Source organism: Trematomus bernacchii, unplaced genomic scaffold (assembly GCF_902827165.1).
Source record: "Trematomus bernacchii unplaced genomic scaffold, fTreBer1.1, whole genome shotgun sequence".
Classification (NCBI taxonomy): domain Eukaryota; kingdom Metazoa; phylum Chordata; class Actinopteri; order Perciformes; family Nototheniidae; genus Trematomus; species Trematomus bernacchii.
The window spans coordinates 1,706,211-1,733,940 of record NW_022987683.1 but is presented as its reverse complement, the minus strand read 5'-3'; the positions used below and the strand labels follow the sequence as shown (position 1 = coordinate 1,733,940).

The window sequence follows — 27,730 nt, the reverse complement described above, 5'->3', positions numbered from 1 at the left end:
TCCAACATTATATTTAAGTCAATAAAACCACGAGTGGGACGATATGAAATGACTGGATGCAACACAGAAGCTGTTATTATTATTCATAGTTTTGTAATCCATCAAGTATCATCCTTGATATAGCGAGTGTTCAATATAACCTATAGAAACTGGGACTTGCCCACTGACTAACAGATCCAATGGAAATGTGTGCAAGTTGTGACAAGTCAAATACTTGCTTCTAAAGAATGCTAAGACAGCACGCAATCACGGCCGAGCAACACATTATACTTTCAATTTTTCTTTCTTTATTATCTCTAAGCTGTGAAAATAAGCAATCACTCAACAGATTGTGTTCGCGTACCAAAGCGACAAGAGAACAAAGAAAGAACACATTTCTGCTTTTTAAGGAAGGAAGGGAGTGTGACTAATGGTGATGTGGCATTTGGATTTGGGTGATTCTGTAAGCAAGCAGATAGAAAACACAGAATCAACAGACTGACTGAAAGCCAAGTTGTCAGTTTTTTGCCCTCATGCCTTCACAGTTCTCTGGTATTGTCCTCTTTCCAGAAATAGTTTAAAGCTGTGATTATACGCTTAACCCCACAGGTTGGAATTCCAAGCGATTGTCGTAAAAACAATTAGGGATCAGTAGAAGTATGTGCTTTTAATTTAAGTTATTGCTTCCTTTCCCATTGTCTTGCTGTCATACTGGCATCCTGTGCCAAGACATTTTCTTGCGATCTTTTTCGTTAGTACAGTAGAAATCCATAGGGCCACCAGCTTCTCGTACTACTCTCGTCTTCCTCCACAGTGAGGATCCTCAGCCTGGTGGCTTTTTCATTTTAAGAGCCAGTGCATTTCCTTGTCCTGTAAAGGGGAGGACTCAGCAGTGTACATCAACACTACCTTTACGTAATAGCAGCTGAAAATCTTGTTTTTCCACGACTTCTTGAAAGGTGAAGTTCTTCCCTGAGCTGCAGTCAGACAGTTCTGTACAGTAAAGATGCAAAAACAGCTTGACTTGAAACTTTACACCACTAGAGGTCAGTGGATTACAGCGTTTCAGCCTGTTTTTGAGCTACTCAGTCAATGTTCCTGATGAGTTGGCCCTGAGTGGAAGTCCAGCTTCACTGCGGGCATTCTACTGTGCGTGTTCACGTCAGGAGATTTGCTCGAGGTCACTGTTTTGAGCTACCGCGGTAACTTTACAGGATTCAATAGGTTCTGGTACCGGCGTGTACAAATTCCCTGTCGTCTGTAAAAAAACAGAACAGTGTTAAATTCATATTTTTGGGAGCACACCATACACACATTTGTTTTCTCTAAAAAATACCTTATGATCTTTGTTCCCGTTTATCATAATTTCCTTGAATATTGCTGAAGGGTCTGGTATGATGGGGCACAAAATAGAGCTGTGCCTACAAACACACACAATGACACAGATTAACAGCCAGCATACAATGTTTTCACCACCAAAGTTTCCTATTTAACAGGCAAACATAACATTATTTATTAGAATATTCAAACACATATTGTTCTTATTGGTGGAAAAAATGCATCACACGCAGGATATTATACAAAGGTATTAAGATATTTGGTAAACATGTCTGCAGGGGATTTTTAAAGGAACAGTTCACCCCAAATATACATTTGAAAACTCCACTTCAATGTTGCTTTCCAGAAATGATCAACCGGTTATAGGTTACTTGTTGCAGTTTCATGGGCACTGAAACTGCTTGCGGTGGATTATCCGAAGTGTGAAGGGCGTGATTTCTGGAGAAAGACATTGCTGTTGAGTTTCTCGAGAACTATTTTTTTGGGGCTTTGAGCACCGCAAGTCATCTAGTTATATTATGGAAAGAAGGCAGACATCTATATTACCAAAAACTCAAACTATTTTAATTGATTTCATTTCTACTGTCCTAACTTTGCAACCCTTTTTTTATACATATTTTTTAATTCTCACATTTATTTATCTCCATTTGTATTCTTCTTTTCTGTCATGTTTTCTTTATTTGCATGGACTGTGTACTGATTCCAAATAGTAGACAAATGTATGATCATGTTTGTATAATGGTGAAACAAAGCACTACAGGTAGGAGGAAATGCATTCTGGATTATAGAGTTTATCTTCTCTTAAAGCTACAAACCCTCACTGACTTGGGGCACAATAAGCATTCCTTTCCTATGATTTGTTTTCATTGTAGCTCCTATACTATCTGTGCCTCAGGGTGAGGCGGGTTAATCATCTATTTTCCACCCACACACACTCTCACTGATTGAAGCGCTGCTGTGGCAAGGCCTTATTACCTCTGCTTCTTGTCTGCTGATCAAATGCACCAAATCAGCCTTTATACGAGGTGTGGCAAAATGTCAGTGGCATGATCTCATCGTTGCAGATCTCAAAAACTGAACAGCTGTATGCTTACAACTGCTTTTGAAATCGATTGATAAATTCAGTATACGGTTCATTCCAAAATTGGTTGACATTTTCTGTCCCAGCCACGAAATTTCAAATAGTCCCTGCCCAAAACATGCACTTGTTGTGTTAAACATACTTGTCCTTAGACAAAATGTGAATAAAGTTGTAGGAAAAGTGGTTTCAAAATATTATTTAAAATATCAAAAAGCTCTCGAGCCCCCCTAAAATGGCATTTTTCTCTGGTCCCTCCTTGGTGGCCAACTTCAAATATAACATTTGAAACAGACATTTTAATTTACTTTATTTGCTTATCATTTTGTTGATGTCCTCTCTTTTATTTTTCCTATTTTCTTATGTTTTCAGTCTAGACTCAAAAGGACCATAACTGTATTTAAATTATAGTTAGATCAAGAGGTTAATAGACATTTAAAATTGTGATTTATATTCGATTCTAACCCACCATTGAGCACTGTTGAAAAACAAAAAATAAAACATCTGATTCATTTTTTTCAAGTTTTGACGTCTAAATGTCCTCCAATTCTGGAAGGAGCCACAAAGCAGTTCGAGCTACCCAGAATCACTTCTCTGTAACTAAAACATACTTCCTGAAGCAGTAGCAGGACAGAATGATGCAGACGGACAGAATGATGGGGACGACGATGGCGACCACCATCAGTGTCTGGTCAGGAGGCTTGTTAGAACCTGTGATGAAGAAGAGACACATTTTCTTCAACTTTCAACACATTTGAGGTCTAATTAAATATTAAAAGCAGACAGAGCATGTGTCTAACAAAAACATAGTATTAAAGTTCTGTCAGACATGATAGGGAACAACTGATGAGTATAAACTGCTTATTTTGATATACACACACATTAGCCAGCAATCATAAATGTCATCATGGACAAATTAAATGTTTTTCTGAATAATTACTAATGTGCCTTTTTAAGTATAAACTTTAGGGCATAAAATGTTGCAAATGAAGGGATCCAATGACAACCATGTTAGTATTTACTGGAGTATAATATTTTAGTAGATTCTTTTTTTCTAATTGTGATGACACTTACCATATTTTACAACATCGCTAAAATCGCTGGTTACATTAGAGCAATATGATTTAGTTTCAGTTCTAGATCGGAACTCGTAAAGGCAGTCTTTATCGTAGGGAATTTTCGAGGGTCCTTCACTCTGAATGCATATCTTAAAAAAGTAAGCACAAAAAACAGTGGTGAACTTTATTGTATAGAAAACTTATATGACTTAAAAATGTTAAGATAATCAAGACTTTTTACTTCAGACTTATTGCATCGGGTGTAGCAGACTCTGAAATTCCATTTACACTTTCCGATCGATTGATGTTTCCACTTTAATGTTAGATAATCGTTTTCTTCTTTGATGATCAGTTTAGGTGGATGTATCACTGAGGACAAAAATATGTATCATTTTCACCTTCACTTGGCAACAAACAAGATTCAATCATTGTGTTAAATAAGTATTTGAACGACAAAATGAAGGTAACACAAACCAAAACGAGGTTTAAAGGTGCTCCATCCAGCTTCAGTTTCCACGAGAATGCATACGTCATTGTCTTTCAGATAACACCCACTCCTTTCGGCACTGCTGTAAGGCCGATCACACACTCTTAAAGGTTTTAAATGTTCACAAGTCCTGTAAAAACAGAATGGGCAGGTGGTGAGAGAAATAGGGAGAAGGGAAGGCTAGAGCTGATGTTCCTGCAATACCTTCAGTCGCCACTAGGGGCTCATAAAGCTCACTAATGAACTGCGGTTCATTACGTAACATGAGAATGGCTTGCTGAATATAAATAAACTAATAATAACATCCTGAATGAGGAATGAAAATCATTGCCACACGTAGCTTTCCTCTTGAACTCATGCGGCAGATGTCCTGGCTCTAAATCTTAGTTTTTTACTGACTTTCTGTGTGTTTTCTTGGAGGCTGAATAGCTTATTGCTTTACAATATGGGACCTCTTTGGTAAAAAGCAAGATTTCAGAGTTTTTTCGTATTTAAGAAAATATATAAAGCAAATCTAGGAGCTTTGAAAATACTGTTACTGTAAGTTATCAAAAATCGACAGAGAAATGCACACTGCGGATCTTAAAGGGACAGGCGCTAAAACAGAGCGTTTCAAACAAAGGTTGAATACGGTTATATTCAGACAGACAGGTTGAGATAAATAAATCGTTTTTTGGACATAAACGCATGTGAAGATTTTCTATAAGAATCACCAAATACAAGTGTGAACTTAAAATGAGAGTAATATGTCCTCTTTAAACAAATATATGAGGGGATACACAGTGTTTCTGCACAATTGACTTTAGTTAAGATGCTAACCAACATGGCATACATAATGTTTGTTTTCTGTCATTACCGTTCTCTACCTGTCCACTAGAGGCCCTCAGACTTTTACACCTGGTTTTCACATCCACCTAATCTCTGTCCCTCCAAAATGTTAACAACCTTCACTAAATATTTACTGCACATATTTGGAGTATTTACCTATAGGAGAGGTTAAAAGGCTTATTTGTTGATTTCCAGGAACAGTTCATTCCCTCTGTGTAGATGATGCATTTTGTGTCCTTTAATTTAACTGAGCATTTGAAGGAAAAAAAAGGTGTCAAATACATGCAATCAAATATGAGATTTAAGCATTATAATGTAGAGGACCATTTTATGTATTTCTGTAATTATAGATCTCTGCTTCTTACCTTGGGTCTTTGGGGAATTAATGGTAATGTCCACTTTTTTGCTCTCATTTGTACTCAAACAGTTGCCAACAACTGTCCACACTTGGTACGTCCAATGATCAGAACCAATAAGAGAGCTGTTTATTAAATATTTCTTGGATAGGCACTTAACAGTCTGGAGAAAAAACAAGAGGCTTTGATGACGATGATGCTAACACATATTGAAACACACTTGAATAAACAATGTAGATTGAGATATTGCTTTTTATCTCTACATATTTGTCTTTACATGGGTTTTCAGTTACTGTATTGTTTTTAAAATTCTGTGTAAAGTGGGGCTGTGTTCAGTGTGAGCAGTAACTTTACTCAAGTATTGTTGAGGTACTTGTACTTTACCCTTTCAATTGTATGCTACTGTACTTGATACTTCTACTTTAATCTACTCCTAAAATATTGTACTTTTAACTCCACTACATTCATTTGAAAACATGTGTTACTTGTTACCTTTGCAGGATGATACAAATCAAATTAACTAATTCACTGTGATGTACTATTACAAGAGTGCTTCTTCCATGTTAGAACTAATACTCAAAGCCATTTTGTTTTGGTTTATATATGATCTGTGTTTTATATTCCTTCAGGCAGCAGTCATTCATTGAGATATTTTGAGTAAATTCACAAGCTACCCTGCAGTATACAAAGTCATTAAAACTAGCTGCACCTTTACCAGCTTTGATAACACTAATGATCAATAATTATAAAACATATCATATTATTCTGAAATGGACCAATCTGCACAATGACTACTTTTACTTTTGGTACTTTTCTACTTTTACTTGAGTAATTGCAGGACTTTTTACTTGTAACAGAGTATTCCTACATCCTGGTACTTCTACAAGATCTGAGTACTTTTCCCACTGTAGCTAAATCCTTCAGTGTTATGGAGGTTTTGCTCCTGTCAGTGATACTGCTACACCTGCACCCCACACAAACCCAAGATACAATCCAATACTTACTTGTTCAAACCCTTTCAGTTGGATTTTGTATATGACGGCGCCGTCCTGCAGGCCGCTGGGATTCTGCCAGGACACGTTGACAGCAAGCGGGTCCAGCCATTTAAAAGTCAGCCCTGTTGGTGGAGGAGGGAAATCTGTAGGGCCAGAACAAAAAAATTAAAGCGGAATAAGGCTTGAAAAATGGTTAATCAATTACACTTATGTAGAATAATCACACCAGGCTCTCATTAGCCATTACCCTGATGCATACATTTCAGTTGCGCGTGTATTCAACAATCACGTTGATTGTTTTGATGTCACTCTAGTTTTCACAGAAACACTTCCTTAATCGTTTTTCTCTGAATCCCAAAGATCCTTAGGTTATTCCTGGAAGATTGCAATTTGCTTTGACCAATTAAAAACTCTGATTATAGCACATTTTGGGAAATAAAATCCCCTGGTAACTCAATGACCTTTGACACCAATTGTACCTCATATTGGACCTCCAGTTTACTTCAAATTACAGTAGGCCTGAATACGTTTTATGGATATAGAGACAGAGTAGGAATGTATCCTTCTAAAATTATGCTTGAGATCTTTTTAGCAAACCTGAAGATTAGCTGAGATTTAATGTCATAACATTCCCAATGCTGATTGAAATGACAGGCACTATAATTTTCTAAAGATTTATTTAAAATGGTAGTGCAAAACTATTGTAGAAACCATTGTATTTTTTATATTAAATATTCCATTACACGTTTGTAATGGCCTGCATCCGCTTGGTTTGTCCCCGCAGTAGCCTCCAGTTGGGAACCCGTAATTGCAAAATGAGGCGCAACCACATCTAAACAAGAACTGACGCAACAAGTGATACATCCAGATTTATATATTTTATCCAAACTCAACAAAAAAATGCTTGATTGTGTCTTTTAAATATTGTTTGTGGTCTCAGGTTAACAAAACCTACTTGTCTCCCATTCAATTAAACAACCTCTTTTGTACAATAACACAATGAATAATGGGGTAATTTCTCCAAAGAAACCCCTAAAATGAAAATGTTGAATTAATAAATGATATAACAAAAGCCAAGTAGCTACAGTTGGCTAAATAGTACAAATGGGAGGGAGAAATTACAGGGTTAATCTGTCTTTAATGCTGATCATAAATCAGACAGTTGTTTTTTCATTTCTTGTCTGAAATGGACAATAGGCTAAATCCATAATTTATTTACTGTGATGTCAAAAGGGTTACATTTGCGTCGTTAGAGCATACTTGATAGACGTATACATACCAGCAGTGTTGATTAAACCTTTATAAAAGCTAAACAAAATGATTCTAGAGAATGGCAGGTAATAGGTGAGTTTACCTGCTTTACAGTGGTATACCATCATCATGGCGGTGAATGTTAAAAAGGCGTAGAGCTCCCGTGTAGAAGTCATGTTGTCCTCGCGCGTCTGAGCGTCTATTCCCTCTGGAAGAAAGTCAACTCCCTGGATCCTCTTATGGGCAAAAGTACATTCAAACAAACTCTTAGAATAATGTAACGTAGTAAAAAAGGCAAATCCAGGTGAGATCACGTCTATACGGTTGAGAGAAAGTAGGAAAAATGAAATGGGAAGTTGACAGAGGCACACCGTGATGGTGTCGGTCAGGGGTGTGCGGTCTACCGGGAACAGGGGGGGGGCGGAGACGCAAGCTGCGATGACAGCACGGAAATGACAGTGACCCAGCAGAGGGAATGTTTAGACCTCTGGCCGACGCAAGTGACTCAAGAAACTGACAGTTCAAAGATCACGCATGCGTCTGGTCTTTACGGTAAGTGCTATATCCCAAACCACATGTGTTCATCCATTCCTTCAGGAAGTCGTCAGCCTCTAAATGAGTCTGTGAATCAATTACAGGATTAACTGTAGGGTAATGGCTTTAGGCAGCAACAAGCAGCAGTACATTTGATCTCACTGGATTGTTTTGTAATCCTGTTTTTGGCTGAGAGAAATTATCCTCTGTAAAAACAAGTTTTCACCAACACCTCTGAAAAGAAGGAATCGAATGTGTTTTTATGGTTTGAGCAGTGGTGGAAAAAGTATTCCGATTCTTTACTTGAGTGAAAGTACTAATACCACACTGTAAAAATACTCAATTTCAAATAAAACAAACTGCATCGAAAAAATGGTACTTAAAGGGCCCATGTCATGGCCATTTCCACTGATCATAATTACATTGTTGAGGTATACTAAAATAGATTTATACTGTGAAATTTTCCAAACTCACATTGGTTTCGCATACAGCATCTCTGTCAAGCATGTGTATTCAGCAGTATTCACTTTCTCCACTAAACGACTCGTTGGAGCTCTTGCCCCCCCCTCCCTGTGAGCCTAGTGTGCTCCGATTGGTCAGCTCGGCCACTCGTTCTGATTAGTCAACCACCAGAGAGGCTGCGCCCATGTCTAACAGTGCTTTTCCCGGCTGCTCTCAGCGTAACATCAGTCTTATCATGGCGTCGGCACAGCCGTATATTTTATATACATATATATTTTTAACTGTTGTTATAGAAGAGTGTGACGGCCCCAGGGCCTTTGTCTTACGATGGGGTGGAGCTGAAGAGGCTAATCAGCACGATCACGGACACCTCCGGACACTACGGCCCCAGTCTCTCCAAAGCGGCTGCAGGAAGACTAACTCTGCGATCCTCTCAACCACCTATCTCTGCATTTACCACAATAAATGTGCCGTGGTTTTGTAAACTCGTGTATGTCTCCTTGTCTTTGTGGCCTACGAGCCGCTCATAACAAAGAGTAAGTTATTTTTACCCGTTATAAACTACTACTGTTTGATGAGAAATCAAATCATGGTTTGCTATATATGAATTCAGGGAAGAAAGGATAGGCCTACTAAGTATTTCCATTAAACTTTATTTTTAGAAATGTACAAAATGAACATAAATATACATATATACACGGTATATCATCCATTCCTCCTCCTCGCATCTTGCCTGCGCACAGTCGGTGCGGGGCCTTTTAGCACGACGCCTCAGTAGTAGTAGAAGTGCCTTTTAGCACGTCATGGATTGTCCGCCAGGATCTGGCTGGACGAAATCAAATGCAAATCACAAAATATTAGAGAAACTTAGTTGTTTTAGATTCGTTAGTAGTAGTTGTGTAATGAACAGCTTGCCTGCTAATATGCTAACCTAGCTTTGTTTACCTTGGTAGCTAACACGATATGAACGTTAGCTTGGAGGAAAGGCAACTATAATGCAGTGTAATAAAACTACTATGAACAAAAGCTAGTGGTTCATATTAGGCTAGCAATAACGTGTTTATAATTGCAATCGTATACGGGTATTCTGCTACCATACAATGTAACTTGCATGAATACATTGTTTTGCGCTAGCATACAGCTAGCCTCGTTAGCTACATGCAGTATATGTACGGTCACAATGTACGGTAAATCACAGTACAGTATACTGTATGAGTATTCCGTGTGTGTGAATGCAGACATTCTCCTGCTATGAGATACATGTATGCAAGGCCATCTGCTGATATTAGAGTTGATATATGGAAACTCTAGCAACTTAGTTAGCACAGTTAGCACTGTGTCAATGGCTTAGCAGTCCAACACAGTTTACACATTTAAACAGTCTTGTTTGATAAATACACAAATAACAATGCAAACTTACAGGTTGTATACCCAGATCTTCCCCCTGCTCCAAACAAGCTGTGCATATCCGGCCTCAAACTGGGCAATGTTTTGGAAGCTTTCGTCTGTGAAATGCCGGTTCTTCGAACCTCTGGAGGAGGAACACGCCGCTGCTGGTGTGGCCATAGCTCTTCGGGATTGGTCCATTTCGTTCCGGGTACCGCATGACATCAGGCGGTACCGGAAGAATCAAATGGGCAGTGACGTATCTCCAACGAGGCGTTTTGGGGAGGTATTTTCTGTGTTAGAGTTTTACTCGCTACAGGGTGTACTTTGAGGGTTTTGACTCTGCACACCGTTTACATGCATAAAAACCTTCATAACACACAAGGGGACGGGTAATAACCGGAAAAGCATGACATGGGAGCTTTAAGTAAAAGTATTTAAGTATGATGAGCAAATGTTTTTAATGGGTTAGGCGTATAAGTAGCTACTCATTGCAGAAAAAACAAAAACAATTAAAAAAAAATGTGAAGCAAATCTTCACTTTAAGAAGCTGGAGCTGTAAAATATTTTTAAACAAAAAACTATTTTAGCAAAATTGCTGCCCATTCATTTTCTCTTAACCCACTCATGATTCTAGTTGCTTACATGTAATGTTGACTGGTTTAATCTATGTCAAATAATCGTATTTTAAAAGTTTTCCTACGTATTGTGTGTCAAAATACGAGTTGATAAAGTAACTAGTAAATACATCTGTAAATTGAATCGAGTGGGGGAAAAATGTGCTTCCAAAACGTAGTGGAGTAGAAGTATAAAGTACAGTTTAACATGAAATACCTACTTCATACCTACACAACTTGAGTAAATGTACTTGGATACTTTCCACCACTGGGTTTGAGTAAGCCCCTTAAAATACATTATTTCAATGTTAAAGGACTCCTAAGGGAGATATTAAAGAAAGAATGGTCAAAATCAAAGCATCAGAGTACAACATATCCCTGCTTTTAGTCCATTATTATAGTATAAGCTTCTCAAACGCTGGATCCTACACTTCCCATAATGCATCTCAGTGTTTTTGAGCCTCCTACCTGCCTGACTTCTGGTTGCGCAATAGAAGCAAATCCATGCATCCAAGTTACAACACATTGTGGCAAGCCTGAAACTAGAACGAGTAGAGGCTGTTAAAGCAGGTTAAAGTAATAGTTAGGATGTTTAGAAGTGGGGTTGTATGAGGCAGTGTTGTAGTCAAGTCACCAATTCACGAGTCCAAGTCACTCTCGAGTCACCACTCTTCGAGTCCGAGTCCAAGTCCGAGTCACCAAGGGAGAGTCGTAGTCGAGTCCGAGTCCAAGTCCGAGTCACCCAAGGAGTGTCCGAGTCGAGTCCGAGTCATCATTACCTGTGTTCGAGTCCGAGTCCAAGTCCGAGTCACCCAAGGAGTGTCCGAGTCGAGTCCGAGTCATCATTACCTGTGTTCGAGTCCGAGTCCAAGTCCGAGTCACCCAAGGAGTGTCCGAGTCGAGTCCGAGTCCGAGTCATCATTACCTGTGTTCGAGTCCGAGTCCAAGTCCGAGTCACCTAAGAAGAGTCCAAGTCAAGTCCGAGTCACAAGTCTTCATGTATTAATATATGTGTTGTAATGCAGCTGCTCCTCTACATTGCTTTTATCCTGTCATGTTATACTACTCTGTCTATTGAACTGCTGTGAAGCCAGTTTGGCTACAATTCTTGTAATAGGTGCTATACAAATATAAAGCTTATTACTAATATTAATATTATTATTATTATTGTAAATGACCCATAATATGTCTAACTATATTTAAAATGAGTTACCTTTTAGAGAAGTGATTATATTTGTAATCCAATATTTTCCTATGGTAACGTTTTCGTTTTGCACTTTTATTTTGATAGTAATAAGATCGGGACTCTTATTTTGAAGGAACTTTTACCGGTTAAATCGGTTTACCGATAAAGATTGAGCCCCAGAAAGCACATGGCTACTTAGCATGCAAAATGATGTCATTCTGCATGTTAAGTAGCCATGTGCTTTCGTGTTATCGGCTGAATCTTTATTTATTGATTAGATCACGTTACTCTGATGATGGTGTTCTATCAGCCTATATGTCTGAACTCGATGTTTAGAGTAATGTGTTACGGAGCCTTCTCTTCTCTTCAATATTTTTTCCACATAATGAGCATTTTGCGCTGCTCTTTTCCAATGTGGAAGCAGAATGTGTGAAAGCATACAGCACGATGCGGGGTGTGTCTCTAGACATCTTTAGACTGGAATAGCGGGGCCCAGTACGTGAACTCGCCTCACAGGTGCACACGCAGGGATAGAGGACATCAGACTCCAGAGAAAACTTGCTCGAGTCCGAGTCCAAGTCGGAGCATCAATGTACGAGTCCGAGTCCGAGTCATCGTGGGGGGGAACATTCACGAGTCCGAGTCCAAGTCATTGTAAGCGAGAATTCACGAGTCCGAGTCCAAGTCCAAGTCATCGTGCGCGAGAATTGACGAGTCCAAGTCCAAGTCGCGTCAATCAATGCGCGAGTCCGAGTCGAGTCACGAGTCCCGAAAATCGGCACTCGAGTCCGACTCGAGTCCGAATCCAGGACTCGAGTACTCCATCTCTGGTATGAGGTGCATAAACATAGGTAGTTTAAATAAGCAAACAGCAGTTACAGAAGCAGGTATCCATGCTCCTCCCAAAGACACCAGACTACATTGAAAAAAACTGTATTTTTATCTTGAAGAACCCAGAGTTGCTTGTCTTCTGCTGCCTCTATCAGTTTGTGTTATTGTATGACTCATGTTGTTTGTTTCGGATTCAATATCCCACAATTTTCTTGAGATGGAGCTGTCCAGACCTCATAGCAAACACCTGAGACTGAGGTCCATGACAACCTGGCAACACCTGCAGAAGATCAGAAACAATACTGTTGTTCTTCTGTTGAAAATGAACCGTCATTCTTGATCGTTTCTCCGGGTTTTATTGGAAAATGGCTTTACAAAGAAAGTTTAACAAGCAGCTGCACTTTAGTATACTGTACAATGCAATTCAAATGAAAAAATCTCATTGCTAGGACAGGTTTGGACTGAGTCCAAAATATTACAAATATAAATACATACAAACAAACAAAGATACAGAATTCATTTTACAGCATGGCTATGTACAATTCCTTAAATATGATTCATCTCTCTGCTAATTACAGTGTAGCACTTGTGAAATACTGTTTATAACCAGCATATGATGAAGGTCTTCTTCCTTTTTTTTCAGATGGCAAAGGCACTGGATTTTAACCCAGATGAGAGGATTCACTTATTTTCTGAAGTTAATATTATTCCATCCCGGTGTGTCCTTTTTTAGCCCATAAAGAAGACGTGTTTTAGTGATTGTTCTGAAGCTCTGATTTGCAATTATAATCTATTCTTATTCATCACCTCTTATACGTATTTCTTGACCTTTACAATGTAATCCTCTACACTATGCAAACCCTTCTGAAGAGCAGCTTTATAACCCTGAGGTCTGTCTCTCTTTCTTTAGCTTCTGAACACATCGAGAAGGCATTTGTCTTTAAAACAAACCTGGCGCTCACAATAAGATCTGTCATTTATCTGTTTCACAATCTTGTAACCTGGCTGGAATGCGCAGTCAATAAACTCTTGGCTTGACTGAGTATCTCAAATACTTTTTTTTTGAATGCAGAACCGGTTGAGTTCACAGAGTTCCTTGTGGTACAATATAAATATGCTTTTGTCTTCTTAAAGTTGACTCAAGTGGTGAAAATGAATTCTGGAAGAAGCTTGTCCTGCATAGACCGGAAAGGCATCTTAGCAAAGAGAGGACTGGAAAAATTGCTTTGCTTTAGTACAAAAAATAACAGTTTAATCCTGCAGTATTTTTGCAAATGCAGAAAAAAGTGCAACCTAGCTTGACTCTGCTTAACACCTAAACCAGGTGTTGCAGTGATACATTCTCTGAAATACTGCTCCTGTAGTTTGATTAGGACATCCAACTGCTGCAGCCGAGGAAGGTCAGCCCAGGTTGGGGGTCATCCCGCTGATGGCACGGAACACATGGAGGGAGTTTTGTAAGAGCGAGCGCATCATATCCTCCTGGAAGATCTGCAAAACACACACAGTTCACACATAGAGGAGGTCAGAACACGTGCCCACACACATTGGATTGCATTGGCAGATAGGATGTGACACACTTTGGTTCAACAAACACTGAGGCTAAATGAGAGGTGGAAAATGTGTTGTTTGTACTATGAAGGTATATAAAGCTATTAAAGCTACGACATTTATGGAACATATCCCTGCAACAGTAGTTAACTAGAAGTACAGAATATAAAGAAATGGTGTTTATGGATATTTTTTGTCTTTCATTTTTTGCATACATGTTTCAGTGTTTTTTTATGCTGTGATGTTATTGAAAAGTGAATATTTAAACGAAAAAAAGTCAAACAATAATTAAAAAATAATAATGACATGGCAAAAAACAATGATAAACAAGAAAGGGGCCACACCGCATTTCCCGTTGCTGAAGTAATTTTCGTCGATGAAAAATACGTTTTGTTTTCAAAACTCTTTGGTATTTCTCTGATGTCTCATTTGAATTATCCTTCTGTTTGAATGGCTGAGTACATGTTGAATTCAGAGGTCTGTCCCCAGGCTTACAATGTTGCAAGTTGCTAAATGATTATTTGTATTCAAACAAAATAACTGTTTCTGTAGCGGATGAACACTATTGTCCATCTGAAGTTTTGTCCAGTGTATTAGACAATTCTTACAACATTGATCTTGAAAAGATAATGCTCCGCCTACTCTTGCTGCACAGTTGATATGCACATCTGTTGTGGCACAGGACATTTAGTCTCTTTGGGAGTGTCTCAATAATTAACAGTGACATGTAAACAATCCACTAAACTTCCCTGACAACTAAAGACTTCATACATTTGGAGTGTTAACTGGCTGGTACCAACCCTCAACAATGTGGAACATGATCGCGTGACTCATTGCTTTCATGCTGAATCACCTGAATAACACATTAGACAGGCTGTGCAAGGAAGTCATTCAAAGGTGACAGCCCACATTCATGTCAATCATCCACTACTGTCTCCAGGGGTTTTCAAAGTGTGGGAAGGTGAGCCTCCCCTCAGAGAACATAAGAACAGCCACGCCCCCCCACTCTCTTGTCCTTTCTCTTTTGAGCGCCGCTCTTGTGCTTTGGTTTGCTGTACATTATAAATGCAAGCTATTACATTTTTTATAATGCTGCCGAACTTGCTGCTGCCAGCTACAGTACAGTTTAGGTTGATTAAACGGTTCGCTCGTCGCAAGGTATCACATGACATGAAAGCAGGGCCGTTTCTAGCCAATTTGATGCCCTAGATTTTAGCTGGCGCCTCCCCCCCCCCAGCCAGAGAATCGTACAGTAGAAAAGGTAAAGATCAATAGCGTATCCAAGGAATACACAATAGAATATATAAAGAATAAATGAAAAATCTCTACAAAAGACAAATACACTACAAAAACTGAAACTTATTGACATAGGTATCAAAAAGGCTTCAAATGTATTCAGTATTGTATGAACATGTTTGAATTGGCGGTTGAACATCACCTCTTCTAGGGGGGTCCGGGGGTTAGTTAGATGAAATGTTTGAACATTTGAAAGTAAAATGCTTCTATCTGGTGCACTTTGAGCACACAATTACTAGAGATCTAGGGGGTACAACTCTAAACACCCATATGAAAAAGATCGGTTTACATTTTAATAATCAAATAAGTATGTGAACATAACCAATAACCTACCATAGCCAATAACAAATAAATGTAGCGTATTTTATTTTTGTTGTTCATTCATATCTTATTTTACCTAGTCAACATTTATTTAGTAATGCATTTTTTTTTATCTCTCCAGTTTTAAACGATATTTTTGGTTTACTGTCCTATAGTATACTATACATTGAAATGATTTTAAACCTGTTTATCCCAATAATTATAAAGGAGTGCCTTGGAAATATGTGTTTACATCAGGGGTGTCAAACTCAAGACCCGGGGGCCAAATCCGGCCCGTGACTTCATTTTCTGTGGCTCCACAAGAGCTTGCAAAGAATATTATATGTTTATTATACGGTTACATGATGATTTACAGAAGCACGTTGCCCATAAACTACATGTTCCACAATGCATCTCAAATTAGACTTTTTTCTCATAATTTGACTTTTTTTCTTCTAAATATGCCTTTTTTCTTAGAATGTGCCCTTTTCTCAGAATTTGACTATTTTTTTTTAAATGTCACTTTTTTTTTATTTCGACTTTTTTTTCCAGAATTTGGCTTTTCTTTTTAAATCATTTTGTGACATTCTCACTGAAGAGACTTGCAATTATTTGCCCCGGACTTCTGCTTTCAGACGTAGTTAATTATGAAGTTATTACCCTATCTGATAATAATCCAATGCAGAGGCAATAATGTAATATAATACATTATTTTATATATATATTTATATATTAATTTTTATATAGTCTTAAAGTTACAACCGGCCCTTTGAGTGCAGCCCTAATGCTGATGTGGCCTGCGATTAAATTGAGTTTGACACCCCTGGTTTACATAAATTGTGATCAAAATGTTTGAGACCCACTGAGATAACTTAGACTAAAGTTAACTATCTAAACACTGAGAGTCCTTTACCTCACTGAGCTGTAGTTATCAGCCTCTCAGTCTGACTGGAGAGGACTCTCCCTCCACATTATTGTAGAAACATCTTCTTCTTATATCCGTTAGCGCAGCTAGCACCAGATGCTAATAACAACAGCGCAAATGAAAAGTGTAACCGGGGTGAAAAGGGTGTTACCTTTACTTAATTATGAATGCTGTTACATCAAGGCCGAAAATTAGGATGAGCACCAACAGTCAAAAATGTTTTTTTTGACAAAGAGGTGACTAACACCTGAGAGTGTTTTAACCATCTCTTCGTTTTTGAACTGGCAGCATGTCTTTTGTTTGCATGTGTTGATGCAATAGTTCCACCCTTACACAAGACACTACACGTTTGATGAGTGGTTTTTCAATATCCTCTGTGATGATAGTGTTCTTAAAAATGTACTATGTAAATATATTTTCATGACTCACCCGGCAGCCGACATGTTATTCAAAGAAGGATTCAAGGACTGCCAAATGTCTGCCACATCAGCCGAAACCACTATCTTTCTTTTTTTTTGGCATGTGTATATTCTTAGATTACCTTGGCATTATCGAAAAAATGTCTGGAGGGAATTGACTAAGAATGAATGAGTTAAAAAGAAAAGAAAAATGGAGCATTGACACACTTCATGAACACATTACCTGTTTTCCTTAAAGCTAAAGGCCAGCGTATTGGAGAGAAAAAGGCAGACCAGTTAGTTAAGTGAGTTCAGAGCAGCTTAAGTAATGTCATATGTTGGTAAGCGATGATGGGTATTTCCTCTTTGTAGATTGCAACATATTACAGCACATACAGACACGTTGAAACCTTTCTGCAGCGAATTAAACCAGTGCATTTTTACACTCAACTCTTTGCCGCATTGGGTGACAGGGACAGATGAGTGGGAGACATTGGGCATCATTTGTCCAGGAAATGTTCCACAGGAAATTAGGTCATTAGACTTTGAGTGAGTCACAACTCATTGTGACTTACTCAAAGTCTAATGACCAGTGTGAAACATTAAAAATGAAGGATTATTATTGAGTTTTCGTATTTTTGACAAACCAGAATAAATTGAAGTGGCTGCTAAATGCTATTAAAATGTTGCCAAAGTGAATTGCCAGTAATGTTCAACCCTAAGAAAGCAGAAAACTTTTTGTAGCCTTACCACCCACAGAGCAATGAATTTGATGCTGCAAAAGGTACGCGTGTGGGAACCATCAAACTTAAAAATGATTAACTTAACGTATAGAATAGAATCGGAGGGATGAAACCCCTCTTTAATGGTCACACATGCAGAGCACACAGCACACACAGTGAAATCTGGCCTCTGCATTTAACCCATCCTAGTACCAGGAGTCTAGTTCTAGGAGCAGTGGGCAGCTATTGTACAGCGCCCGGGGAGCAATGGGAGTGGGGGGGAGAAGGGGGGTGTCCGGTGCCTTGCTCAAGGGCACCACGGCAGGGCCCAGGAGGTGAACTGGGACCTCTCCAAGTAGCAGTCCACACTCCATATTTAGGTCTGTTCGGGGACTTGAACCGGCGACCCTACGGCTCCCAGTCCAAGCCCCTACTGACTGAGCCACTATGGACTTTTGGATAGAGATAACAAGGCAACGGCCAGCAGAATTCTCCATTTTAGCAATGAGTTGTACATATGTGTAATTTGATCTGTCTGAGTTTCCATTGTTTTCAAATGACTCAGTGATACACACAGCCGTACATGGAGCATGGACGGCTGTGATGCAACAATAATGGGTTTCTGCTGTGATTGTGACTATAGTAACAATACAACTTATAGAGTTGCTCAACGCAAATTACCAAAAACGAAATTAATTATTCAACCACCGCTAGTTTTATCGACCAAACCTTTATGTGCTCAGATTGTGAGCTATCCTTTCTCACAACTGCCTTCGACCCCAGCTCTAGAGAGGTTGATATTTTTGTGTTTGTGATGGCAACAGCATTGTAAAGCCCAGATGTTTTTTAATTATAGAAGTTGTTTCAAGGAAAGATAGTCGCTAAAATAAGAGGCTCCCCAGCGTACTCTACGTAGCAGATATCTGCTTGCTTCTAAAAAAGGAAAAAGAAGAAACCGACCCTGCCAGTTAAGGATCTTAAATGATGCTGAGAAGGTAATAACTAAAGTCCTGGCCACAAAATAACGTGATCATATCTCAACCATTGCAAATCAAAATCAGAGCAGACTTATCCCGTGCTTAGTACAGTACATGGTTGCTTTCAAATACAATATATTCAGTTTATGAGACATCTTCACTTACACAGACACATCCCAACTTTTGAATCTGCAACTTTGCATCCCCTCTATTATGATATTGATTTATAAGTTAGTGCAATAACAATCACGAGTCCCTCAGGTATCCATGGTATATCATTTGTTAATGTTGAAAGCCTTGTGAATGTATGCTGATGATTAATTGATTGTTTTTGTAAAATTAGCTACCTATTTGACCTACATTGGACCGATGCTCATTTCAAGTAGATATTAGTATGTAGTGTCTCTACTGGGACATGTCTCCATGCTTTAATGTTCAAAAAGGACTTTATTTTTATCATACTGCCTGTGCTGCAGCACCTCTTTTCACCCTCTGTCTGAAACCAGAGCCCAGTCTGCTCTGATTGGTTAGCTGGCCGGCTCTGTTGTGATTGGTCAACCTCTTAGAGATGTCCCTCCCCTTAGCCTATCACGTACAATGTGTTAGCGCTAGTGTTACATAGGGATGTCGTTATGTCAAACAAAGGAGTGCAATGGAGGCGGGTTTGCACTTCATAGGTTCCTGTACTATCCCTTCTCAAAAACCCTTTCAACTTTTTGCCATTGTCTGTCTTTAAACCCCTGGATTTAGTAATCATCTGCTTGTTCCGGGCTAACAAACCTGCTCTATCCCTAAAGCCCACTTACAGAATGTAAACAGTTCCTGTATATAGCCATTATAATGGGGCTGCAAATGCGATGGTTCTCACTTGATGGTAATGGTTTTTTCTCTCTTGGTCATCATAACTTCCTTCTCAGAAACTCCCTGTAGAATTTGAATCAAGATGAATTGTCTCAGTGAACCCCCCTATAGCATATAGCACCGCACCAGCATTAATGGGGAGGGACACTCTGCTGTATTGGACATCTGTTCATCCATAGATACTAATTCTGCTGTAAATCCGTAATCACATTTCCATTGTGTCCCTTAAGTAGGTGTGAGAGTATTTCCCAGAATTCTCAACCAAAGAGACACATTTTAATGATGTTCTTCTCTTTTACAGCCAAACCGTAAACAATTGATCTCGTCACAGCTTTTACGATTCCAGTAAATGCTCATCTCAAAGAAGCCTGAGACCAAGACTTCCAAAAGTGAATTTACAGAAATAGATACATTTGTCTTAGACTGCATTACTGAGAAACTTTAATTTCTCCTATGAGTTTCTAAGTTGGTACTGGATCACTATTACACTTTTGACACCGACCATTATAATAAACAGAGCCAGACTGTCATTTGTTCTGAAAGGATATGGACTCTTCCATCCTATCATAACCAGGCCTTCAAGGTAGGCATGCTTGCAGCTGTACCATTACTAAACTGGGAATTGTCCCAAAGGACTCAATCAAATACAGTTTGTGTTTCAATGCTATTTCTTGAAGGTGTGAAGCCATGTTTGTCATTGCTTGGTGATAACTAACTGTGTTACTCATGAGCTCTGTTGTTTTTTGGATATTGTTATTGTGTGCCTTGCTACGGCAGGCTTGTTTTGCCAATTTTGCTGTTGACCATGATGGTTTTCTGTGTTTTACGTCTTTTATGTGAGGGTTTGTGTTTTGTTTATTGTAAAAAAGATTATTTAATTTCAGAGCGACATCTCTTTCCAGAATCAGTTCTATCTGATAACCTGCAACAGGCAAACCTTTTGTTCAACAACACATCACAGTGTAACTAAACCTGTGAGTACTCAAGGGAAAATATGTAATAAGCCAAGAGTGTGCTCCTTGTAAAAATAACATATTCTGTTTAGAGACAATGTTTTGATACGACCAGAAAAGAAAAACAATTACCTGCTCGTGGATGATGTCAGAGAGCTCCTTTACCATTTCTTTAAAGTTGGACTTCAGGCCCTCATGGTACTCAAACTGGTCCTCTTTGATAATCCGCTCATTTATGTCTAGAGCCATACTGCAAGCCTGGAGAAATTGCCTGCAATTACCAAAAATATTAATTACAAACTCAATTGACTGCTTAGAAACAGTTTTACAACAAACAAGTGACTGTTAACCAGGAATGAGGAAGTAAGGACAACAAGGAAATCCAACAGAGAAGCAGTTTAGTGATTAGGCCACGAAAAAAACCAATGGGTACCTGAAAATGTCCTTGAGATCTTTAACTTTCTTGTTGCCACACTGGTTGGATTTACTGTCATCCAAGAACGCCCTAGCATAGGCCATGGGACCTGCATTCACCTGCAGGAAAACATGTCTGAGAGTGTTAGGCATTCCTGTTCGGATCAGCGCACGAACAAACTAACAATTGGCACGTTCCATTCATGCTTTCTCACGGCACTCGGATACTGACACCAGCCCAGCTTTTTGCAATCTCTGGGCATTCATTATTAGTTATTAATATATTGGTTTTTTTACTGAGCTGAGTCTCTGATTGAGGCCTTTACCTGCACCGAGACGCAGCCCTGCAGTTTAAGTTGCAGTTGGATCATGTCCACTTCCTGGCTGGAGCACAGTTTGGTCAGCTCGGCCGTTCGAGCCTTCATCTCATCTATGGCCACTTCCACCGGCTTCAGCTCCACCTGCTTCTCCCCGACCACCTCCACGCGCTTCTTCACGTAGGGGAATGTGTTGGCAGCTTGAGATAAAACATATAGGGGTCGAATCATGCGTTCAATTTAAAAACACTGAGAAAAAACAACAAAAAGTGACGATATGCTTCTCGAAGGGTCAACTTGAGGTGATCACTAATTTGCACGCAATCATATCTGATGGAAAGTTTGGGCAACAATGTAATTTTTTATGACACTAAAAATAAGGAACAGAATGAGCCGATTCATCTGTTGCTATTTAGGGTTTAGTCAAAGTATTGTCTCCCTTAGTGACTGTAGGTTCACCATGAAAACTACATTTAAATAATAACATGGCTTTGGGGGGATTATTTATAATGTCAGATAAGCCAAGGATACTTGAATAGGGTGTTGCTGGAGGAATGCAAATATACAGCTGCTCCTTGCTACGGTAACCAGCTGTTTAATGTTTAAGGCCATTTAGGAGCTAACAGTACTCAGAACAATGGGTGGCCAGTCCAAAGTAATAAGAAGAATTATATAACGCACATTTGTCATTAGAAAAGATTGTGCAATACATGATCTTGGGAGAGATTAACAACCTCATAAAGAGATCAAAATACATTTATTATCACTGTGTTGCAGTTTCTGATATGAGATGATGTTTTATGTACTTGTGAGCACGCTCCTCCTCTTGCACTGCTCCTCCACCCCGCCGTGCTTTTTGCCCGACAGCGTGTAAGGGGCCTCAAACACGAAGCGGTTGATGTTGTGGCACTTCTCAAAGTCAGTCTTCTTCTCTGGGGCCTCCTTCTCCTCAAAGTACGCCTTGACGAATGTCACCTGGACGTAGGCGAACTTGGGGTCCAGGTCTTTGGGGTTCACCTGTGGGAGAGCAAACACCTCAAGTAAGATAACTGAGTTTTTGACATTTCAAAAGAAACATGTTGCTGTCATCCTAAAGCAAAACTAAACTTTCTAACATCACCACAGCTCTTGACTGCTTGTCCTGTCGTGTGTTATATAGGTTTGTGTGCATGTAAATGGTCTGCAAAGGCTGAAATCCCAAAGTTCCCTCCAGAGGGAGTTTCCACTTTATGTCAATTTAAGTAATCAGAATTTCAACCCATCAATCACATCAATGCAAACGATTCCCACTTTATCCGTCCTCCATTATCTACTGCACCTTGTTTGAGTCCTGGATTATCTTGACGTTTTCCGGCCCAAACTTTTCCCCGTACAGTGACATCAGCCGCTGAGAGATTTCAGACAGGCCAGTGAGTTTGGGCTCTTTGTAGATGTACTCCTTCCCGTCCTCTTCCTCAAAGAAACCCTGCGATAATTACATAAACATAAAGAGACAGTCCATTGGAAATGTGCTTGAAGACACATGCATTAAAAAATGTGTTTCACAGGCTTAAAAAAAAGGCAAAATGCAAGATGCAACACATTTTTATTCTGCATGACTCAGCATTTCTGTAAAGGATGATTACATGTAACGTCACTGCAGTTATTTGCTTTCATTTATTGCGTGCCTCTCCTGAACCTGCATGTTGCTTATCTATCAACAAGGCTGTACTGTAACCTTAACACTATAGTTACGCTGATAGCATATTTACAGGTCAAAATGTGAACGATTTGATAAGAGAGTAGTTATTCTGTGTTATGATGGATGGGCATGGCACACGCCTGAGCAGATAGCATCCAATAACAACTATTGTGTTTCTTCATTCCATTCCTGCTGAACATCCTGCTTTGTGTTTGCATAGTTGCAGCAGCCTTGCTGCGAGTTCTTATACAATGCAAATCCACAGCATTTTCCACTGTTGTTCTAATTTTAGACATTTTAAACAGTAATAATACATTTGTTTTTTTTGCAAATTGTCCCTATCTTCTACTGATACTTAATATGCATTTTTCCACATCATTTTTTTCAAAGCTTGTGGTAAAGGGTGGAGTTCTTTTTGCTTTTTAGGTTGTTACAAGTCAGAGGAGGAAGAAGAATTATTTACTTTCATTTACTTAAGTAAAAGTAGCAATACTACAGGGAAAAAATACTCAGTTACGAGTAAAAGTCCTGCATTCATAATTGTACTTAAATACAATTAAAAAAGTATTAGCATTACCAGTACCAAAAGTAAAAGTACTCGTTGTGCAACATGGCAATTTTAAGCACAAGATCTTTTTTTATTATTTTATTACAATTATTTTAAAATGTGTTCATTACTTCAGTCTGCGCTTGGTGAACGGGGAGTTTATTTGAATTACTTTATACACTTCTGGGTAGATTGACCTATCATAATATATCATAATGTGTGTTGATTTATATTTGTTATTAATAACCTAAATCTGCAGGTGGAGGAAAGTATAAAGTGGAATTATATGAAAATACAAGTGAATGCAATCCTGAACGTGACCGCTTGTGAGGACATTTATGCATTACCACACCTATTTGCTACATAACATTCCTATTTACCTGTGTTTGTTTGTCATTTCAATCTTATTCAAATAAAGTCCTCATTGAAACTGGCTTGTTGTCGGATCTCACCTGTCCGTAAAAAGCCACGCGGAAGTATGTACCCAGCAGCCTGCGGCCCGAATGAATCACCTCCATTATTTTGTTGTACGCTCGGTGCAGGGTGTCGTACAGTCGGCTTAGCTTCTGCAAAAAAAAGAGAAGAGAGATGGCATGGTCTATTTCCTGTTTTATGTGGAGTGACTGAGCAGTGCGTGCAGGAGCAAGAACAGGCATTTCAGTTGTGTAAAATCCAGACTAACATTTGAACTAAAGCTGTTTTTGAATCACATTATTTCAATATTGAGAAATGTCTGCCTGAGCATGAACATGTGGTAAAAAAAAAAAAGAAAGTTCACGGCTTGAGGGTCACACAGAGAAGTTTGTGTTTTAAAAAATGATTTTAAGACATGATATAAATGTTTTCTATAAAGCCTCTGAGAGTCTCACACCCCACCCTGATGTTGTTCAAGAGCAACAAGTAAGTGCTATATTAAGCACCTGATAAGAACAGGTTTAATAATCAGAGAGCAGTTCAATAATGTTTGACCAGGTATCTTGTTGTGTAAGTAAAGGCAAACTAAATAAAACGAGATGCGAACAACCCACATGAAGCCAAAGAGTCAAATGATGAGTGGAAAATGAATATGAGTAAACTTCACACACAAGTATTTATATCAGGATAATGTTTTTACAAAGCCTAGTCCTTACATAGGTGTGATTACTTGACCTTCATAAGCACGGGGACATGGATGAATCGCTTTGCAAAGAGAGGCAAGAAACAGTGGCTGCATGTTTATGATATCATGATATCTGTTTGAGAGCCGTACCTCATACTCGTGGCGCTTCTCATAGATGGGGATTATGAGCTTGGCAATGTGCGTGATGAGCTCATAGCGTTCGGCTTTCCACAGCGCCTCCACACAGACCTCCAAGTGTTCCACCAAGACCTCCTAAAAAGGGATAGAGAATGCATTTGAGCCATATTAACATAATAAGACTAACAATTTGGATTCTACATTAGGATTTAAACCAAAACCCGAGTTAAATGCCAAAATTACAGCATTTTTTGCTATTACTACATTTGAAATGTGTTTTTTTATGTTAAATATTGTCCAAACACAAGTACATCCTTTGAAGTAGAATAAGGGTATCTGGATTGAATAAATATTGCCTTCACACTCAAAATAAAATCTATCTTTGCACTTTTATACTGTATATGGTAACCAATGTTTGAATATATCTTTGGTAGTAGGTTGGTCTATTATAGTGAATTCTGACTTGTTTTGTATTTTTTAGATTGTTTATTCTATAGATACTCTTATGATACATATCTTTATTTTTTATTCATGTATTAGTTTTATTTTGTACTCATGTGCAATGCCTTGATCCCATGCTGCTGTAACCAAAACAACTGCCAATTTGGGAAACAATGAAAGTACATCTCATCTAAGTCATTTCACAATGTCATATGCAAGAAACCAAATGAAAATGCAGCAGCCAGACCTCGGTGTAATAGACGTCTTGCATTCCGGTGTCTTCCCTCATGGCAGCTTCCTCTTCGATGTTTAAGGTTATCTTCTTAAAAGCTGCCAGGCCGCTCGGGAACAACTCTTTACAATACAAAGCAAGGAGGTCAAATAAAATGCTTTTAAATACATGTCAAAAAAGGAATATTTTCTATCAAATACTGTCATTCATGGTTTAGGTTGGATCCTGATATAGAATATAATAACCTGAGACTTTGTTTGCATGCTGTGAGCTGTTATTGTAACAGGCTTTTATGATATTATTGTTGGATCTCAATCAACCATTTGTTGAACCCCATAATTATCTTTTTCCGTTGACATGCATCAAAGGTACCCGTTTGTTATGATGAGTATTTGACAGCAGGTTTTGGTACATTTGCTAAATGTCACTGTGCTGGTGTAATAGTATCCGCCTCCAACAACAGTCAGTGGACAAACTGGCTTGTCTTTTTATTAACAACTGTTCCTGGACCACAATGCTCAATAAAGAGAACTGTGTGCTGTTAAAGGTCACGTCGTCATAGCAATGTAACTGAATTCCTTTTTTGAGGTGGCAATTTGATACTGGCAAATACCTTTCTTATTTTCTTAGCTCTTACATCAGTCAACAGGTCTTCTGCTCGGTGTTTGATTACAGTATATGTGTGAGCCAAAAATGTAGCTGTGTGTGTGTGTGTGTGTGTGTGTGTGTGTGTGTGTGTGTGTGTGTGTGTGTGTGTGTGTGTGTGTGTGTGTGTGTGTGTGTGTGTGTGTACAGGTGTGTGTACAGGTGTGTGTGTACAGGTGTGCAGACAGGTGTGCAGACAGACTTACTTTTCCTGTACAGGTATTCTGCAACCAGCGCAGCCACATGAACGTAACACATGGCTGCCTGTGAAGAACAAAAACAACCCCAATAGGATTTAGTCAACACAAGATTGGAAGCATACATTTTATAAAACGGACAGCAAAGGTGAAATTGCGGTTTACATTTCTACCTTTATTATTTTGCCCCTTTTGTTTGTTCACCGTGTAAAGCGGCCTTGGGTCTCTTGAAAGGCGCTATATACAATTAATCAATTATTATTACATGTAAATGTTTCATTGACAGTGACTGATTTACTGGGACTGATATGCACAAGATTTATTTCAAGCGCATGTCACGTCGACAGTTTGTGACTCATATCTAGCAGCCACACCTATCATTTAAACTGGCAGCTGAATACAGAACAGCATGTACAAAAGCCAGAAAGCAGCCAGGTGTAAAGTACATCAGTCCTTATTTAAGTTCATTCAAGTGAAGTTCTTCAAGTTCAAATCAAGTTCCCCTTCTCTTATCTGAACAGTAGTACTGTATCATTGTGACTGTACAAAGTATTCATAGTATAAGTATAAAGACTTCAGCTTCAGCCACTGTCTCTCTTGTTTACACCAAAATAGGATGTACCAGCCGATGTTTTATTTTCTTGATAACCATAAATAAACGTTTTATTGTAGCTTAACCAAATAAAAATGACCTCGACTTGAGCTCTCCGATTCATGTTGGAGATCGTAAAAACATTGTAAACAATTGGGTGCTTTATTCAGCCTGTGTCCTTTTGCAGTAGTAGTAGTAAGTATGTACACTATGTAGGTATATATTTTATTTATGCATTTAAATGTGCTGCATTATAGAAGCAGAAGTGATTCAGGGAGTAATGCTTCCGTGAAACCTTGTGGGCTTGGAAACCTGAGACTGAAGGACTGACACACTGTGTACATCAGAGTGTACACAAGGGCAGAGACTCGGTATGCTGTTTGCTTTGGTGTTGCCACTGTGCCCATAGCAAAGGAAACATGTTTTAAACACTTTTTTTTTTAAGTGTCCTGACAGCTTATAGTTGTAAGTGATTGAGAAAGTGGATTTCATTGCATGCAAAGAAAGTGATCAGCGTGTGTTACTGATTGTATTTACTTTTAGGGTGACTATTGGCTGACTGACGCATTTACAGAAGTTTTTTTTTTTATGTACACCGTCTCTGATAAATAAATAAATAAAATAGATGAACCAGGAGCATAGCAGTACTTCTGTGGACACAGGTGGTTGTAAATATGACACCAGGTGAAGCATTCCGTTGTTACCTCTGAGAGATCTCCGTTCTTCAGGTGTGCTCGGGCCATGCTGTCCAGCCAGGTGCGTCTCAACTCGGGGGTGCTGGCGTAGGACCGGGCCAGGCTGTACTGGAGGTCCAGCAGCATCTCCGGGTCTTTCTCATGCTCCCTCATCTGGGCCGTGGCCATCAGCACCGTGCGGATCCGCTTGGTCAGACCCTTTACTTCAGAGGGGAACGCCGTGGACTGTTTTATGCAGAGAGGAATAAACGTTTGAATACATGATTTTATGAGATAAATGTCCTTTCAATATCCAGGCTAGATAGATTAAAATCATCCTATACATTCTCACTAATTGGAAATTCTTAAAGTGCAGTTTAAGTA

At 39.0% G+C, this 27,730-nt stretch overlaps 2 protein-coding genes across 3 annotated transcripts in view; both read right to left on the bottom strand.

Moving 5' to 3' along the window:
* Positions 1 to 267: 267 nt before the first annotated feature.
* LOC117487718 (interleukin-13 receptor subunit alpha-1-like) lies at positions 268 to 7,842 on the bottom strand. Its single transcript, XM_034136369.1, has 10 exons — positions 7,474 to 7,842; positions 6,129 to 6,262; positions 5,134 to 5,287; positions 4,925 to 5,015; positions 3,928 to 4,070; positions 3,695 to 3,822; positions 3,470 to 3,602; positions 3,007 to 3,106; positions 1,316 to 1,400; positions 268 to 1,237 (listed from the first exon to the last, which is right to left on the bottom strand). The coding sequence occupies exons 1-10, from the start codon at positions 7,544 to 7,546 to the stop codon at positions 1,142 to 1,144; spliced, it is 1,137 nt and encodes a 378-aa protein (XP_033992260.1). The 5' UTR covers positions 7,547 to 7,842; the 3' UTR covers positions 268 to 1,141.
* Positions 7,843 to 12,722: 4,880 nt separating this feature from the next.
* dock11 (dedicator of cytokinesis 11) overlaps positions 12,723 to 27,730 on the bottom strand; it is a 58,287-nt gene continuing 43,279 nt past the window's right edge. For both annotated transcript variants that reach the window (XM_034136324.1, XM_034136325.1), the window contains 11 exons: positions 27,377 to 27,592; positions 26,090 to 26,147; positions 25,254 to 25,360; positions 24,578 to 24,700; positions 23,781 to 23,894; positions 22,419 to 22,565; positions 21,907 to 22,117; positions 21,110 to 21,300; positions 20,803 to 20,903; positions 20,502 to 20,640; positions 12,723 to 13,877 (listed from right to left, as the gene is read on the bottom strand). In XM_034136324.1, the coding sequence (XP_033992215.1) occupies positions 13,788 to 13,877; positions 20,502 to 20,640; positions 20,803 to 20,903; positions 21,110 to 21,300; positions 21,907 to 22,117; positions 22,419 to 22,565; positions 23,781 to 23,894; positions 24,578 to 24,700; positions 25,254 to 25,360; positions 26,090 to 26,147; positions 27,377 to 27,592 (1,497 nt within the window). In that variant the 3' untranslated portion in view covers positions 12,723 to 13,787. The remainder of the gene's footprint in view (positions 13,878 to 20,501; positions 20,641 to 20,802; positions 20,904 to 21,109; positions 21,301 to 21,906; positions 22,118 to 22,418; positions 22,566 to 23,780; positions 23,895 to 24,577; positions 24,701 to 25,253; positions 25,361 to 26,089; positions 26,148 to 27,376; positions 27,593 to 27,730) is intronic.